The sequence below is a fragment of the Lepisma saccharinum genome, chromosome 18, assembly GCF_977018435.1.
Source record: "Lepisma saccharinum chromosome 18, izLepSacc3.1, whole genome shotgun sequence".
Taxonomy (NCBI): domain Eukaryota; kingdom Metazoa; phylum Arthropoda; class Insecta; order Zygentoma; family Lepismatidae; genus Lepisma; species Lepisma saccharinum.
Window position 1 is genome coordinate 39721004 of NC_139246.1, and position 18987 is coordinate 39739990.

The window sequence follows — 18987 nt, forward strand, 5'->3', positions numbered from 1 at the left end:
GACCTGAAACGGAACATCGAACGAACCATTGAAAATTGGACATTCAGAATCCATTCCACCCACCGAAGCAGAGGAGGACATTTGAACGACATATTGTTCAAAGCAATGCCATTGTTTGCTCTTCAATATATATATATATATATATGTGTGTGTGTGTCATTATCACTTATGGTTTTCATTCTATCTAATTTTAAAGATCTGACGTTCAAATTGGTAGACCCTATAATTAACAGATGCTAAAAGTGTTCTCTATAGTGCGCAATTTTAATGTAAAAAGTTTCATAAATCATCAACATTGGTACATTATATAATAAGATTATATTATAAGTTAACTACAGAGGGAAGGATAATTCATTTTGAATATATACCAGCACATTCAGGGTTCCATTATAATGAACTGACAAATAAAAATGCTAAAGAGGGAAGAATAATGGATCATAGAACGAATACATTACTATCATGTACAAATTTGTTACCAAGAGTTAAAATTAAAATTCAAAAAGATTGGGAGATATGGGTTCAACAAAAATCCACCTATATGGGTCATTCATACAAAAATGTAATAAATTTAAACAGTAGGACTCCATTGTTTTATACATTTAATACTAATTTTAATTTTAATACTAATATTGAGATCAGGGCACATCAGATTAAATCCCAATTTACATAAAATTAGTTCAGTTATTTCACTCACGTGCAAATGCAAGTTAGACCAGGAAGATGATCATCATGTTATATTTCAATGTCCACTTTATACCAATCAAAGAGAGATCTTATTCAAGAATCTAATAAATAAAGGAATACCACTCCCTATTTCTTTATCCTCTTTAATATCGGAACCAGACATAACAATTGTAATATAATTTTTAGATTTCTAATGATATTAATGTAGACGTATAAAAACTATATATATTCAAATTTTTTGATTCGATGTGGAAGTGTCGTGTGTGACTTTGTGGGGACACTTACAGCTAAATCAAGAAATAAATAAATTAATTAATTAATTCTTTATTTCGAAAAAAAATCGTCCGAATTGACTGCACTAATGTTATAAATACTTAACAATAATTATTGTTATTAGGCAATATTTTAAGAATGAATGTAACTATTATATAACATGAACTCTTGTGACAATTGCTACTTCCATTTTATCAAACTGTTTACAAGCCATTTCTTGCGGGATACTTCCTGTGTAGTTTCCCATAGTTAGGTGCACTTGCCAACTCTTATCAGAATGCTCGATTAAGTCTACATGGAGGGAGGAAGCAGGTCAGTATTCCGTAAAAACTGCCGTGGTTTGTCGCCATAAAAGCCTTCCGTACTTGTGATAAGCAGTTCCTGAAGCAGTGCAGGGGAAGGAAATACATTTTGTAACAGTAAACAAACAATTCCAGTCTTGGAAAAACAAATGTCGAAACGGAAAACAACTCCAACTAGTTGTGCAAGAGCAAAGCTCAAGTGTCTCCATCAAGTTTGCTGATCTCCTGCAATGCCAGCCTTAGGCAAAATTGTGGTTTTGTTCATTTCTGTCGTCTTAACGTTTGGACAAGTACAGGCAATATTGAATATTTTCCATATTTTTTCTTTGCTTACAACCAGTGTAGATATAAATCATGATTTTTATTCAAAAAATAATTATTGATGATTTTTATTTTTAAATTGTTTTTTATTTCATTTTATTTACAAAAACACCCTTAAAATTACTTGTATGGTTTTTGGCACACACATACACATAGCTATAAGTTTTGTTTGCGGGTTTCTTTCATAGGAACGCTTTTTCTAGTAAACAGCCCTGTAAAATATTTGAACAGTTTGATCAAAGCAAATCCAGGGGTCCCGGGTTCCAAGCCTGGCCTGAGCATGGATGTTTGTGAGTGTCTATTCATCAATTTCATCACATCATCACTCATCCTCTTCTTAGCAAATTAGCCAAAAGTGGCACAAAAAGCGAAGAAAAACAAAGGAAATAAAAATCAATTGATCAAAGCAAATAAAATATTATATGTAAATATACATTTTTCTGTTTCTGATACTGTATATTTTAACCTACTGTGGTAATGTTTGTTGAGTGTGTTAACATTCTGGATGTACTCTACAAATAATTGTAACTAAAATATTTTTATAGCCTTCGTAGCTGAATTTTGGCATTTTTTAAATTATAGTTTGCAAAATATCAGCTGCCATATTTATTTACAATGTAATGATAATGACTCTATTTACGGTTTAACGTGATTAGTATTTTGTATATTATTCTATACAAAATGTTTGCTATTCTTGCCAATAAAAGTTATTGAATTTTATATCAAGATATATTTAAGTCCGTTTGCAGTTTACATACTACATTTCCTTTCGTATAAGCTTCACTTCCATCAAAACATGTATTTTGTTTGTTTTCCTTTCTTAGAGCCTAATAAACACCATTAAATGAATACGAGATTAATGCACTTTCACTAAAAGTGATTCTGATATCTGCTAAATCCTTATGTACATTATTGTATAAATTATTTATTTAATGTGATTTAAATCACAGAGTGTGTTTAAATCAGTAATAAACAAATCACCTGATTTAAATCGCAATTTGAATCAACCTGATTTAAATCAATCCACTTTGCTTACAACCATAGAGAATTTTGATTTTGATTCGTAATCGTGAGCCATGAAATTGATGAATAAATGCCCAGGTCGATACTCAAACCCAGGAACTTCGGTGACTAAATCGAAAGTCGATCTCCCTTACCGAACTTGGCGAAGTTCAGTAAGAATAACTAGTTCGGATAAAGATTGCCATATCGAAGTTAAGGTACGATATCACAGGCGTATGTGTAATTATGTAATGTTATAATATCATGTACATACACGTCATATTCATTAAGAAATGAGAGAGTGACTTTTAGCATTCTAAGAATTATGTAATTCAATTGTATAATACATTTCAGGTTTGATAGATTTGTGTTTAAAATATCACTACTGTACATTTTAGTATCAGGATGACGATACAGAGTATGATGAGATGATGATAACTATCAAGAATCTATCGGAGGCATGTAAGATTGAATTTCCAATTCAAAATGGTAGGTATGATTTTTGTTTACTAGTTGAAGTTTGTGAACGAAATGTAAATAAAATAAATGCTGAAGTAAAATCTTAGGATAACATCATTAGAGATCGGATTTTAAAGGGATAATTTATCCTCTAAAAAGGACAAAAATTGAAAATTATTGCCAAAAAATTGGGGGAAGGACTATAGTTTTTTTGCACTCCACTAAAATACTATTTTAAATGAAAGCGCAATATATACCATTCAAATAAAAAAAGGGATATACATTACATTTCGTATTAATGTATCCATTTTTATATAGCTATATTGTGCTTTTATTTAAAATAATATTTTTAGTGGAGTGGAAAAATAAACTATAGTCCATTTTCATTTTCTTTTTTTGAAGGTAAAGTACAGCGAATAATCTTACCATCCGTTTCGATGAAATCTTCCTGGCAACAGCTTAACCACATTCCATAGCTTGCTGGCACTTGTACTTCGCTTTGCTATTTCACTGACACTCAATACTATTGTCACTGCCACACAGTTAAGTTAAAACTATTCTAAGAAACGTCACAATAAAGTATAAATCTAGGAGACAAGTAGACTTTCAACCCAACAGGCGTGCCACTTACAATGCGTTTGTTGATGCGTAAGCCCAGATCGTATTGTTTCAAAAATCGCTGCAAGGTACTCCTAACACTCATGGAGCGAAGGTTAAGGTAGAAGGCTCTTGTTTTTTCTTTCCTCTAAGCTGCACTACAGCGCCTTGAATAACGTAGTGTGGAAAACGACCCAAGAAACTGGTTCCCCAGACGGATGAGAACATAGATGGCAGTGCGATCAGAATCGGTGCTAATATTCTTATGAAAGTAATTCGGCTTTGTTAGTTTTTGGAATATATTATGTAGATTTGTTTATTTTGAAAGGCGGTACGTGAATTGATGGAAACAGTTATATTTGTGGATTCATTTGCAGTCACGAAATGGCATTAATTTGGAAAGAAAAGTAAAATAAAATGAATAAATAAATAGCATGCGTGCGTAACACAAGAAGAAACATCGCAATGTGATTCCGGACGTCAGGTATTGGACTGTGCATTAGAGTTTATTTTTCTATGTTATTAGAATATAAATAGTATCCTGAGAGATATTTCATACCGAGGCGACAAACCACAAGTGTCACTTGAAAGCGAGCAGTCGGAAATCAATGCAGCCTTTCGAACCGTAGGGACACAAGCTCTGACTGCACCGTTTCCTCAAGGAGATTTTACACCAAAACGACAAGCGACAAATGATACGAGGATTTCACACCAAAGCGACACGGGTCATTCGGTCCAAGGCAACTTCCATACCGAAGCGACACATGTTGCTTAAAGGAGCCAATCAAGAGCAACATTTCATATCGTAGCGGCATGACGGGAAGCACAGGGCAGCGTTCGGTTGGTGAAATCCTCAAGCGATAAGTGTCGCGTGCCGCTTGTCGCTTTGGTGCGCAATCTCACTAAAGCAAGACACCCATTGCATCGCATATGCGCGAACAACAAACCACGGCAACATGTTGCAAGCTATTGAGGAAATGGCCCAGTTTGAGCGACGCAGAAGCCACAAAGCGACACGTGTGGCTTATCGTGTCGCCTAGATCTGTTGTTGTAATGTGCGGTTTATCGTGTCGCCTATCTGTTGTTCGCAAGCAACGCTTGCTAATAGACTGAAGACACCATGTCGCTTGTCACTTAGTTGGGAACTCCCCCTGTAGCGCGTCGCTTCGGTCTGAGCACCCTTCCTTTAAGGAGCTTTCCGACCAAAGCAACAAGTAGCACGCGAATACGCCATATGAACGTATCTTTTGCTGTTTGGGCCCTCATTTGCAATGAATGCTATTTTACAGTCTGGAAGTGTGTGTCACTAGTGTGACAGTGTGAACATCCCGTGTCGCTTGTCCCATTGGTTTGAAAGTTGCCTTATACTCATGTCGATGGCATTAAGAAAGTTTTGTGGGGTTCCCCTTGTCGTTTCATGCAATCATCATTATCATCATCGCCACGATTAGTTTAAAGCGGAAGAAAAGAGACAGTAAATATCAAAAATACAAATGCTTCAGTGTGTATATTTTTAAAAGAAATGATGATGATGATGATGGTGATAATAATAATGAACCTAATTCATACGCAAAAATTTAGTTGCCAAAAACATTCCACGCGTATTTTTTCTCCCGTATTATTAACGAAAGTATGACGATAATAGGACGTGGTCGACTGTCTAGAATGTTCGTTAAAATCTTCGCGACCACTGTACCAAATATCATAGAAATTATCACATTCATAGAAATGCTTCATGTAAAAGAATCAGACGTTGCAGCGAAAACTCCATTTACTTCCATTATAAGCAGACGAATACCAAGCACCGCACAGTGTGGCATTTTCGTAATCTAGCTGGACAAAAGTCAATTTTCGCATTTGGCTACATGGGTTAAATACTTGTTAATTTGCAAAGGAGTTGAACCATATTACATGAAACTAGGCTCTGTATTCCAAGAAATCACATTGAACAATAGAAAAAACGGTCTCACTAGCCGACCACCTGAGTTCCACCGCCAAGTGCTGCAAGCGATCGCGTCATTCGTCCGAGATTGCTCGATGAATACGGTCTGTTTCTGTGTGCTAGTGGTGATTGTGTGGTGTTCTTATTTTCTTTCGTGTTTCAACGTAAGGTTACATTTGTTGGTGTATTATTATATGTTTGAGTTTAAGCATGAGCACCATCAGAAAAAGTCACGTTTATTTCTGCATGAGAAAACGTATAAGTCAGTTTGGACTAGAGTTTTAGTACATTATATCGCATTATACAGATCTGTTATCCTAGTTTTCTGAAAGAGTTACTTGTTACCTACACAAATGATGTTAATTTGTTTGCGAATGTTTGCGACACTCATACACTTTTTAAAAAATTACATAATGACTACGCAAATTTTACGGTTGAATGTTTTCGACGTATGGTATACCAACGCCAAAGAATCAAGAACGGATGCTTTGTTAGATTATATAATGGAAGAATGTGGTGCCTCGTCCTTTTCGAAAGATATTATAAAACGTTTAAAAGTAACAATCAGAAGTGTCAGCCAAAAAATAGAACAAAAGTGGTTAAAGTCCGGAAGACATAGCGAACGCTTTTTAAAAACGAATTCTTTGCGGTTAGAACAATATATATCACTTCCTGATATTATTACTGAAAGTGTCGAAAGTGTTTCACTACCTGGACCAAGTAGAAGGATCGGAAGACCACAAAAATACTTTGAGAGTGCTGGTGATAAAACAGAAGATAGGCGAATTCAACACATCCTCGAAACATCGAATCAGGAAGAGATATCATTAGCAGCCGAATTACAGCTTAGGAAGGAAGGCAAAAGAAATTCAGCAGCTATTGTAAAAGAGCTTTGTTAATTTTCGCCTAGAAGAGGGACAAAGATAAAAACAGCGCGGAAGTGTTTGGTAAGCCCAAAACAAAGTGGACTGTCGGAAGACCAAGCCCTGGCATTAATGGTTGATGCGAATCTCTCGACACATCAATATTACGCAATACGCCATACAACTAACCAATTAAAGAAAAATATTTATCCTAGTTATAAGATAGTCCAAGCGGCAAGACAGTTGTGTAACAGAAACGTTCGCAGAAATAAAAGTGCAATCTCTTCTGGATTACACTATTACTCGTTTGTGCAAAATGCAAGAACATGTCTTGAATTGTATTACAGACTTGAAGCTGTACTGAACTATAATTGTGAAGTGGAGTTGCGATGGGGCCGAACAAAATAGATATAAGCAAAAATTTTCTGATAAAAATTCCACTTACGAAAGTTTGTTTAGACTATCAATGGTGACTATTCAATTGTATTCAGTGAATAGCCAAAACCTTAAACACGTCATATGACAAAACCCTTCCCCATCTTCTACTAGATATTGTCGTCCCATCAAGTTTGTGTTTGCCAAGGAAACAGTGGATGTAATTAACGCCAATCATCGTCATATATTTTATTATTAGTATGAGATATTTTCTTGAAATATATGTCTCAACCCTTAGCAGTGCTTTTGTATTTCATCTACAACACTTTACAGCATATATAACTTACATATTGAAGGCTAAATAATTTTGTCCAGCTAGATCACGAAAATACCACACTGTGCACCGGGTACAACACCAGCGCCTCTAGCTGATCAATTTCGAGTGGAACCAGCCAGAGAGCGCAGAACCGTGCCGTTTTCCACACTACGTTATTCAAGGCGCTGTAGCTGCACCAAATAGACAATTGTTGAATGTTTTTTGCAGGGAAAAATCTATCTTACCAAATATTTTATATCTTGTCAATAAGGAGACCAAGGAAGAGATTTTTTTTAAAAAGAAGGGTGTGGGAGGAATGTAGACTGAAAAACTAGTCAATAAAGAGACCAGAAAAAAGTGTTTTAAAAAGGGGAAAAAAGGGGATGTGGGATAAAAAAGGGGAAAAAGGGAAGTCAAAGCCATGTAATCTTGTTGGTGGAAGCCCGTATCAACACTGCTTTAATTTTCTCCATGATCCGTGTCGAAAAATTAAAAAAAGGACTTACCATTAAAATCCGGTCTCTAAATGTAATGAAGAAAGTTCTGTACATGTATTAGCATATTGTGCCTTAATTTGAATATGAGCAATGATGTGTTTATTTTGCTTTCCTCAGGCAGACTTTTAATCTTCCCAACAGTCTATCATCCCTTTTGGGAGATGACGAGATCGTTTTAAGAAATGTCTTTAGCTTTTTGAGAAGAGTTGATCTCTTCCACTGTCTGTGAGGAAGTTTTTAATGTATTCTGACTTTTTAATGTGTTGGGCTTGAACTGTGCAGGTCCCTTTACAATCTTGCACTTTTAAACTTTCTAAAAAGGATTTTAGATAACGTTATATTCCCCTTGAGGGTGGAATATAGCCATATGTACCCAAGCGCCTAACAATTTTACTTCAATCAATACATCGAAATATAATGTGGATTGTAATGTTTCATTGATCAAAATTGAAAATTTATTTTAAAACTAAACGAGCTTTTATAATTTTCTGTTAGACAGTAATTATTTGACTCAATTCTGATATAGCCTATTAATATGTTGTAGAATTTTACGAATGCATAGAAATAGTGAGTTGGTATAATGTGGCTGAACCTCACTCGCCAAATAATTAACAATGAAAAAAATATTTTGCAGTTTTTACACAACACCTGCTAGCACCTGGATTTGTTTCCCAGTCGATCCTCCCAAAATGACCTAAGCATGGAATCAATAATTCCCACGGAACCATCGATCCTTGTATTTTCCCATACATGTTACGAGAGTAGGGTTGCCACTTGTCAGGTCATTTTTTCGGGACACCTATTTGTCCCGATTTTTTGTATGTCCTTTCGAATAAGAGGCATTTTCCATTCAATCTATGTCCTTTTATTTTATACTTTTCGACGTTTTCAGAACTGATCCATCGTTGGAAATTGAAGCTACAATGACGACTTACATCTCGATGGTGTCTCTCAAAAAGCGACTGTTTTTCGTTGACGTGAAGAAGGACGGGAGGGGTGGTTATTGCAGAGTGAAAATCCAACCTAGAGTTGGGGGATTTGGTGCTTGGAGGATGTGATTTGATTCTACCACCGTTATCCAAGATAACGGTAGTGCTTTGCTCATAGGGTCAAAAAAGTAGAATAATATTCATGATGATATATTTGATAACAATAGACATAATTACTGTAATAATATAAAATAATATTATTTTTGTCTCAGACAAATATCCCACTTTTTCATTTATAGAACTGGCAACCCTATACCAGGGTGTATACTGTTCAAGAGCATGATTTCCTACAAGTACCATGTTTGACAATTTGCATTTTATAGTATTACATAACTAAGGAGGGCCTCCGCGATGGCCCAGTGGTAGCGTCGTCGCCTTGTAATCAAGGGGTCCCGGTTTCGATTCCGGTGGAGGCACATAGTGGTTCGGATCCCACTTTAAACTGTAGGCCAAGTCCCGATTAGCTTTACTGTGCATAAAGTGGACTTAAAACACCAAATCAATCCAATAAAGAACTAAGGAATTACACTTAAAGGAATAATTAATTTTTAAATTAGTAATAGGTACAGTTGCAAGTTCAGTGAGAGACATGAATAGATCTGTTATTTTCTCTACAACTGAAGTTGTGGCTCGCGGCTGCAAAAAATCAAGTTTTTTGTAGTGGCTGACGAGTGTTAACTTTCTTCACTTCCTTCATCCACTATCTAGGGGTGTAAGGGGTGACCTTCCCAGAAATAACCCAACACTCAACCTCACTTCCAAGTAGTACACACCGGTAAATGCTTCTTCAACGCCAAAGAGGCTGCGGCGTCTGGATCTAGAGTCAGCATAATCTTCGTAGGGCTGTGTATTGCCCTGTATCTTACCCTTATATTTACTGTGTACCCCTTCACAGTCTCAGCTTTTAACTTATCTAATGAGAGTTTAGTCCTCAGAGACATGTGCTGATTTGGTCATGGTAAGAGGCTGGACCCCGTATAATGTAATGTGTGCAAATAGTTTAAACGCTGACGCACCTCAAATCATCATTTCATTCATTCATTTATTCATGCATTATATTGATTCACTTTCTCTTACAGAAGACCTTCTAGAGATGTTGAACATAAGCACCAATGCAACTGATCCAAAATTTAGGATAACCAAGGTGTGATTTAAGTTCAAACAGATTATATGTAATTTGGCCGAATAATGTAGTGCTGTTGTAGACACCAAGTTGTCGGTGGAAAGAGCAGATAGAGGAGAGTGTTAGGAGAAGAGGACAAGATTGAAACACTGTGGAAAGAGAGGAATGGTGGAAGAGCAGAAGAAACGGAAGAGACTTGACCTCTATGCCGACCCAGCCAGAGGCAGGAAACGGTGGAGGATGATGTTGAATGTAGTGTTGAATTTACTGTGAACGTAATTATAAAAACAGTGCATATAGTTTTAATTACTGCAATTATTTTTATTGATTTGTTTTATTTTACTTCTCTTTTGTGCCACTTTTGGCTAATTGCGAAGATGGGGATGAGTGATGATATGATGAAATGGATGAATGGACACTCGCAAACATCCATGCCCAGGCTGGAATTCGAACCTGGGACCCCTGGCGTCGTAGCGCGATGTGCTAACCAGTCCGCCAAGCGACCAACAATAATTTCTATTTTACGATTTTTTTTACAAGAGAATTGCTATTGTCACCGTAAACGTTTTTGGAAGAATGAATTACGTGAATAAAGGATAACATTAAAGTATGCATAATTAAACTAGACAAAAGATATAACATAGAATTAGAAGAATAAATTCCGTAATGAAATTTGTCGAACTTTGTTTTTCTAGTGCTACGGTGCCTGTTTATTCAAGAAACTTGATTGGGTGAGCAAATATTTTTATTTTATTTTATTTAATTTTCTTAAATCTTTTCAAATATTATAAACAAATTCTTACTATTGTTACACCATCATTCCGCATACAAATGAAACACTTCAGACGATGACGTGAGTGGACATTTCGTATGTGATATATGCCATCTTTCTCAATACGTGTGCAATATTTTACCACATTTCATACAACTGGCATTCTTTATTGTGAACGCTACAACAAATGGTTGATTTAGAACCGCCACTAATATCGCCTGGCCTACCATTAACTTAAAAAATAAAATAAAAATAGAAATGTTTCGAAAATGATACTGTCTAATGTACTTCGCATGGAACCTCTAATACGACCTACTAAGTTCCAACATATTTTTTTTCTGGTATTGAAATTAAGAAATTTAGTATTTAAAATAATCCGAAATTTCCATTCTATTACTGCATTCTGTTTGAACTAACTTGTTCCGACATAGAATTTCAAGTTTTTTTTTGATAATTTGTTATACAAACCTAAGGCTGATTAGTTTGGTCTTAATCAAATCTATGTTTGTTTCTTGCAGGAAATACTATGATACGTGATGGGTATTTTCAACTGTTTCAACTGACTTCATCAGGTGAATTGACAAGGATGATAAGTCTTCTGTTGGCTAGATTGAAAGGGAAGGAGAAATGCTCACAGTACATAATTGATAAAAACAATATGAAAAGGAAGAGGAAAACAGAAGAGAAGGAAGGAAAGAACGGGAAAGAGGAAATAATAATGATAATAAAACTAGTTTGTTCAGCCTAACAGCAGACATATCGTCCTTGTCAACTAATGTTTGAAACAGTTTAAAAATTGTGATGAAAATGAATTATGCCACAAAAACCAATAACATAAGTGAAAAATACGTATAATACTTAATAAAAATTATTTACATTTCTTTGCTTTCATTCTTGTGTATTTTTCTTAGATGGACTCCTCAGGTCATATAAACAAAACAAGTCTGGTGGATTCTTTCAAAACTCACATGGCAAATGACGATGAGGCAGTCGGCAAACTTGAAAACTTGATTGAAACCTGCATTCTGGAGTCAAGTATGTGCATATAATTTGCCAAACATTTCAAATATACTGTACTAGCTGTTTGCCCGGCGTTGCCCGGGCATGTATTTATCCCAGTCTTCTATTAGACAGGGAAATAATTAATTCTAACTATAGTGTAGAATTAACTTGGAGTTGAACGGCATTGGGAGTGTCACTATTCATCTTAGCGACCCAGAAAACTATGGATTCGACACTCATATCGGTCGTTATCGATTATTTTTACATGTCACTCCTTTCCCACTCCGACCCCTAGGGGTGTCAGGGGTGTTTTACGCCAACAGTATTTCTTTCCAGATTGTAAGCGATATGTGCACCAAGTTTGGTTGAAATTTCTCCAGGATAGCAATATCGCATCTTCTGTGTAGGCAACCAACTTCGCCGGGCTGTGTAGCAGGAAGCATAACTTGCAGGATATGACACGGAAAATTCCACGCAACAGAATGCTTTTTTATGTCCCCTTCCCACCTCCACCCCTAGCGGTGCCAGGGGTGTCTTACCCCCACAGTATTTCTTTTCAGATTGCAAGTGATACGTGTACAAAATTTGGTTGAAATTGCTCCAGGCGTTCGAGAGTTATGCCGCAACAAACACACACACACTTGCATCCATTTCTATATATATAGATAGAATAAATTAATATAATTCTCTGTAGCAAATATGGCTAATTTGTGACCTTACTAATTAATAGTTTGTAAGGTAGAAAACGAGATGATCAATATCAGATTTGACCAAATGATATTTAAATAATGTTAGATGTATTTGTAAATTGGAAAAAATATTGATATGGAACCATTAAAATACACCCATCAATTCTTATAATTTGTGTTCAATCTTGGCAGAGGACAGGTAATGTGGGAAGAGTCAAGGGAGACTTTGTAAGACGCAAAAACTTAATCCAGTCGTCGGTATTCGGCCAAGCGACAAGGCACTTCACAAGCTAACATTCCAGCAATAGCGGAAGCATATGACGTCAGGAGACACAGCATTTTTCTACACTAGCGGACTCAAACCCGCCATCGACTAGCGAATCCGGAAAAGCTGAGTAGGCGGCTAGGAAGCAAATGTCAGGAGCTTAAAAGAGGTATCCTCCAGGATTCGGGACCTCAGGAATATACCAGCTACCTGGCGGATACCTCCTGCTCATTATTTAGATCTCAAGCGAAGCTCGGGATTCCGGACCGTCGTAATCGCCGTTGGCTACCGCTACGTCTAGATGCAAGTTAGCCATAATCAGTAGCTACCGCTTCTCTTAAGGCATCAATCTCCGAGGAAAGTGAGCATTCAGAAACGTGCTAACATCTACGGCATAATGGCATGGTGCCGCGTCTTACGGACCATACACATGTCGAAAGTAATGCGTAACTAACATGCACCATGAAAAATATTGCGAGATGTGTGTGTGTGTAGAGGGCTGAGCCGATACCGATACAAGTGAATTGGTATCGGAAAGTATTGGTTGGAATGTATTTACCGATATCGGTCAAATTTTCCGCCATTTTGATCTTTCACGGACTCACGGACACTTTCGCCGAGTCTCATTATCCAGGAAATTATGCAATATTAAGTTTCTCTTTAATTTGCACAAGTTTTGTGTAATGAAAAACTGAATTTTGTAATATCATAACCTGTAATTTTGATATTTTAAAGTAGAAATATTCGTAAATTAGTGCATGTAATTTTCAAGTATAGGTATCGGTTCAAAGTGGTATCGGCTCAGCCCTAATATATATATATATATATATATATATATATAACTTTATTGATGAATATATATACACACTGGGATGTTACAGAAATAATTGCAATTTCTTTTCGTAGCGAACTCGGACCCCTGCGAAGAATTCTCGACATACACTAAGTGCATGGTGAGGTCAGCACCACCGGTGAGTCTTGTGCACATCGCTAGATTAACAGTGCCCTACATTCACACTTAGATTGTTTTCACGCTCAGATTACACATGTAATATGGTCTTCAAATTATGGAACATGAATTTAATTGTTTTCAATAGCTTAACACATTTTGTCAATCAAAATAGTACGTGATATTTCAACTCATGATTTTATATTTGTCATGTCTATTAAAATTAAATATGTAGAAGCAATTCCACAGTACTGTAATTAAATTACAAAAATTAAGCCACTAGAAAGTGACAAATTATCCTTACTTAAAAGTACAATAATATCGATTACCAATAAAGTGAAGACGTGTGTGCAGTATATTTTTAAATATGAATATATACATAATTTTAAATCAATTCAACATTTTGAAAATTTTGTTAATTTAATTTTTTTATGTCATTTTACGAGAAATATTTCGTGAAGCATATTACTGCAAATTTGATTTTTGAAAAATAATATATAAATTGTTATAACTACACAATTATATTATGTTATTAAATAATTTCTTAAAAACTATTTATTTTAATTTTGAATTATGATTGTTCTAATAAATTTATTAGGACAATCGTAATTCAAAATGAAAAGAAAACTGTGTTTAAGAAGTTATTGAATAACACAAGGCTATATTTTGGTTAAGAAAGCATTATAATAATATGTTGAATTTGAAATCTAATAGAGAATTAATCCATGTAAACTTTATATATTTTCAGGATATAAATGCTATGAATTCCTTGTTTTGAAGAACAATATTCATACTTGAATGTAATCAAGATTTTCAACAAGGAATCCTCAAGTGCTGCTGTAAATAGAATTGAATCGAAATAATAATAATAATTGAATGATCTTTTTGTTACATAGGAGAAGTATATCAAGATAAAAATATACAATGCATTATCATTAATGTTCAAATTATGTTATGTATTGAAGTAATATTTTTCTTGCTTATATTTGCTAACCAGTCGTCTTTACCATTTAACTTAGGACAGACCTTTCAGTTTGCGAATGTAAGGTTCCAAGTTTTCCGTATACTCATCAGTTCCATATTTGTTAATACATGTTTCATTTTGTTAATATATCAGAAAGTAAATCTTTGTAGATTTTCCGTGTAGCTCTCATAATGAACTGTACTGGTAGCGACTAAACTTGTGTAATTTACGTAACGTTTCAACATTTCCCTCAAGCGTTGTAAGCAGAATGAAATTTGATTTAATTTACAAGAAATAATCAGTAGCACTTGATTGAACTATTAAGGACTAACCAGTTATATTGTTAGAACATAATATTAAAAGCTTCTTAGATTGTTATATTTGAATGCATCTGAATTAAATTCTGAAAGAGGACATATCAAAATTCCTGTCAAACTATTGAAAACTAAAGTTATATTTTCATTTCTTTATTTTTTGTGGGATAAATGTAATTATTTACATTTTGTCAACCTTGTAACAATAAATCGAGATTGTTCATTCATTCATTCCTTTATTTTGGACCTAACATCTTTTATGCCATTTTTGTCCATTACAATATACATATAAAATATACATAATTGTTTTACATTAAAATTATCAGTCTTTTCCCCCTATTTTACAGATATTAGATTTAAAAAAGAGAACATCTTGCGTTTTACAATTGTTTTACAACTTCCTTAAAAATGTTAACAAACTATAATCCATCCGCACATCTGAATTAACAACCAAACTTGATAGATTATTGGAAATTGAACCTTTAGATTATATAAAGTTTTATACAAGATATTTCTCTCCCTATTATATTTTGGGCATTCCACTATTATATGTTGCACGTCTGCACTTTCCCAGCCACATTCACAAATCTTATTATTCGTTATTCCAATTCTGGATAAATGTTGCGTAGTACACAAATGACCCGATCTCAGTCTATTAGTTATAACAATTACATTTCTTGTACCACTGACATGATGAAACCATGGTTTGTGTAGTTTGAATTCAGCAAATGGTCTGTATGATTCTCCAACTGTTACAAGTTCATTTCGACATCAATCAAACCATTCATTCAAAATTTTCTTCTTTACTCTAGGAAGAAGATCAGTATAGTATAATGATATACCCGTAATATTTGGAATGCACGTTGCTTTCTTTGCACACTCATCAGTATGGGAATTGCCTGTAATATTACTATGTGCTTTAACCCAAGCAAACGCAATTTTTTTTTGTTTTTTGTATTGTTTGGACTAATTGAATACAATTTATAATATAAGGTGATAATTTGTAAGGGCTCTTTAAGCGCCTGCAATACGCTTTGCGAGTCGGTCAGTTTTAGGAACTTTCTGAAATTTATTTTCTGAACATATATTAAAACTTGGTAAATTGCATAAGATTCTGCCGTAAATATTGAACAGTCTTGTGGAAGCCGAAATAATAGGTCTGTTTTTTGTTGTCGATCATACACTGCACATCCAACTCCTGACTCACTTTTAGATCCATCTGTGTATATGAAATAAAAAACTTTGCCATTGATTAAAATATTCCCATATGTGCGAATAACGAGGGAAATGAATATTATCCAGAGACTCTTCGGGATAATCTAATGAAAAAGCAGGCCGTCAAAGCATCTGTAGAACATCCTCGTATTCTTGAGAAAACGAATTGTACAATTGTATCGACACATCATTTTTTCTGTTTGTTATTTTACCCTTTTCATATAAGTGTATCATATTTGTTAGTACATTGTTAAAAGGATGTTCAGAATATGTTTTTTTGCTTTGAAGAGCATATTTGCTGCTAAAATTCTATGTCTACATGAAATGGAACATTCACTTTCTTTCTTGTATACTACTACGTTTGGAGTGCTGTTCATAACACCTAAAAATCTTCTCAAAAATTTCCTTTGAATAACATCAACGGAATTCAATTTTTCATTTTCTTTTTGTCAAGTTACACATTGGCAATAAAGAATAATCTATCATAGGCCAAAAATAATTCTTGTAAAATAAAAGCGTCACTCGAGGATGACATCCCCACTGAGTATTTGCTGTTGCTTTGAACAAATTAAACACTTTTTCTGATTTGACTTGTATGACTTTAATTTGATCCTTCCAGGTTAGATTTTCATCCAAGATGACACCAAAATGTTTTACTCTAGATTTAGTGGTAATTATTGTTTTTGGAGACATTGAGTGAACTATTGGAGGTGTTCCCATTTTACTGAAAATTGTAATATTAGAGTTTTCCATTGAAATTGAGAGTTTTTTTAAAAATAAATTCAAGCCACTTTTGAACTTCCAGTGTTTGGTCCTCGAGAACAGGAAAATTGGTATGAATTTGTGTCGTGGACATGTATATACAGATATCATCTGCATATTGAAGATAGTTGACAGTTGGAATTAATTTCCTTTTCATTCCGATCATATATATGTTAAATAACAGAGGACTTAAAGGGCTTCCCTGAGGTAATCCTTTGCAGGCTAAGTACAGTCCTCTACTTTCGTTGAAAAAGTGGAAATATACAGATCTTTTACTAAATAACTTCCATAATATCAAAACATAGTTGTGAGGTATTTTTAGCTGTTGTATTGTTTGTATTAGGATATTAATATCTACATTATCATATGCTGAGCTCACATCTAAGAATGCAGCCAATACAATTCTGTTTCTTTTCAGTGAGTCAAAAATGTAACAGCAAAGAGTGATTAATCCGTCCTGGCATCCTAATCAGTAGTATAAAAGTATATACTACTGGGACGAGAAATGATGAGCCCCGCTCAGGCAGATTTGCTTACACTTAAAACTAGCTCAAGATGTGCATATGAGCTTATTGCTCAAGTGTGGTACTCTGTCTAATCCAAGATTTTTGTGAAAATGCCCTCTGGAATTTCCCGTGAAATGATGAGCCCCCTCAGATTGATTTGCCTACACTTACAAAAGCTACATCTGTGAGATTGTTGTCCATAAGCTTGTTAAAAATAAGCCCCTCTTGATATTGTTTTGACTACACCTAAAACTAAGCCAAAAATGCTCATAAGAGCCACCCACACCCACCCACACCCACCCACACCCACACATATTTACTTCCGGTCCACTTCCGGTTTAAGTTCAGAGAATTAATATGTTACCTGGAATATGCTCAATATTTTAATTGGACACCAGGCCCAACTTGCATATCTAGTACTAAGACAATGTAATATGCAGAGGCTTTCTAGAATTGCTCTGTGACTCTCTCATTTCTTACATCATAAACATATGATTTTTCACCTATAAGAATAACACTACATATGGTGTCATCAGGGAGTGTATCGTGGAATTCACAGATAATTTTAATGTTTGTCCTGTCATTAACCACAACTTGTTTCCTTTTTTAAGTGTTGATGACAAACATGGGTCTCTGTGCTTTGAATTCATCTGGTGTGTAATACATGTCAGTATTGCCAGTAGTGACCCTTTTGTATGCTGTAAATGCTTCATAAATTTGAGGAAATCATCCTTGGACATGTCTAAATTATAATTTTCTCTAGGAAATACCTCATTTCTGCCATTTTTAAGATATATGTTCTTGATGTTGCAGCTATCAAATTTACTTGACTTTTTTTCCTGATTATTGTGTCTTCCAGTCTGAAACAGTACCACCACAAAATCTGGCATGTCATATTGTATACTGGAGAATGAATTTGTAGCATCAAACTCATAATAGGTACCAGTGGCAGGCTTCTGTACACATTGATATGTATAAAATTGTAAAGGCACCTGTGGATTTTTTAGGATATCTGCTTTGTATTTAAGAGCATAACTGGCTTCATATTCAACTACTGGAATTCTTAGCTCCATAGTCTGAATAATGCATTTGTCCTCATCAGGTAGGGTATTAGGCAGAGCTTCCCCTGTAGAGTTTAATGTACTGTACCTCATCAAAGCATTATTATCATTGGCAGCTCTTCTAAATGTGATTCTTAAACCACCCTTCCACATAATATCTTTGTAATCTGAAAAGAATCCTGGCAACAGGCGCATAGGAAACAATACAGTGTGGCTTTTGGATAATATTTTATCACCAGCCTCAAATCCACCTATTTTGTAGTAAGAAGCCTCGGTTTTGGATAATTTTAGTGTGGCCAAAGCTGTAGAGGTAATGCCAGGGTAATCTACTCTGTTTATAACAACACCATGTTTTCTGATCTCAATTTCAGAGAACAGATGCAGCACAATATTATCTTCCAATATTATATTTGAATTTGCCGGATAATCTGTACCATCGAGCTTTACAACATCAAATTTGATGTATAGATCTGCTCTGTGGGGGTGTATAAAGCCATCTCCTACATCAAGATCAACCTCAATCTCTGTGTTGGGTTGATTTAAATTTGCAAAAGTCCTCCTGTTTGGGGGGAATGATTGTAGCTCATAACTCTCAATATTTTCCATTTTTTTGTATGTATTTTTATTTAAATATTAATTTCTATGATAGCAGTTGTAGTGGCTCCAGCAATATCAACTAATTCTTCTTTTTCATTAGTGACCATCAACTCAATGTAATCTATTCTATTATGACACACAGGAAAAT

The 18987-nt window shown here is 34.9% G+C and overlaps 1 protein-coding gene across 2 annotated transcripts; it reads left to right on the forward strand.

The window, feature by feature from the left end:
• The first annotated feature begins 1332 nt into the window (after positions 1-1332).
• LOC146002012 (general odorant-binding protein 19d-like) lies at positions 1333-14925 on the forward strand. Of its 2 annotated transcripts, none has more exons than XM_083139719.1 (7): positions 1333-1555; positions 2981-3071; positions 9700-9764; positions 10439-10474; positions 11427-11550; positions 13378-13442; positions 14169-14925. In XM_083139719.1, the coding sequence occupies exons 1-7, from the start codon at positions 1490-1492 to the stop codon at positions 14196-14198; spliced, it is 477 nt and encodes a 158-aa protein (XP_082995845.1). In that variant the 5' UTR covers positions 1333-1489; the 3' UTR covers positions 14199-14925. The 2 variants fall into 2 exon arrangements, with proteins under 2 accessions (XP_082995845.1, XP_082995846.1); XM_083139720.1 differs by having other exon boundaries at positions 1334-1549.
• The last annotated feature ends 4062 nt before the right edge of the window (positions 14926-18987 follow it).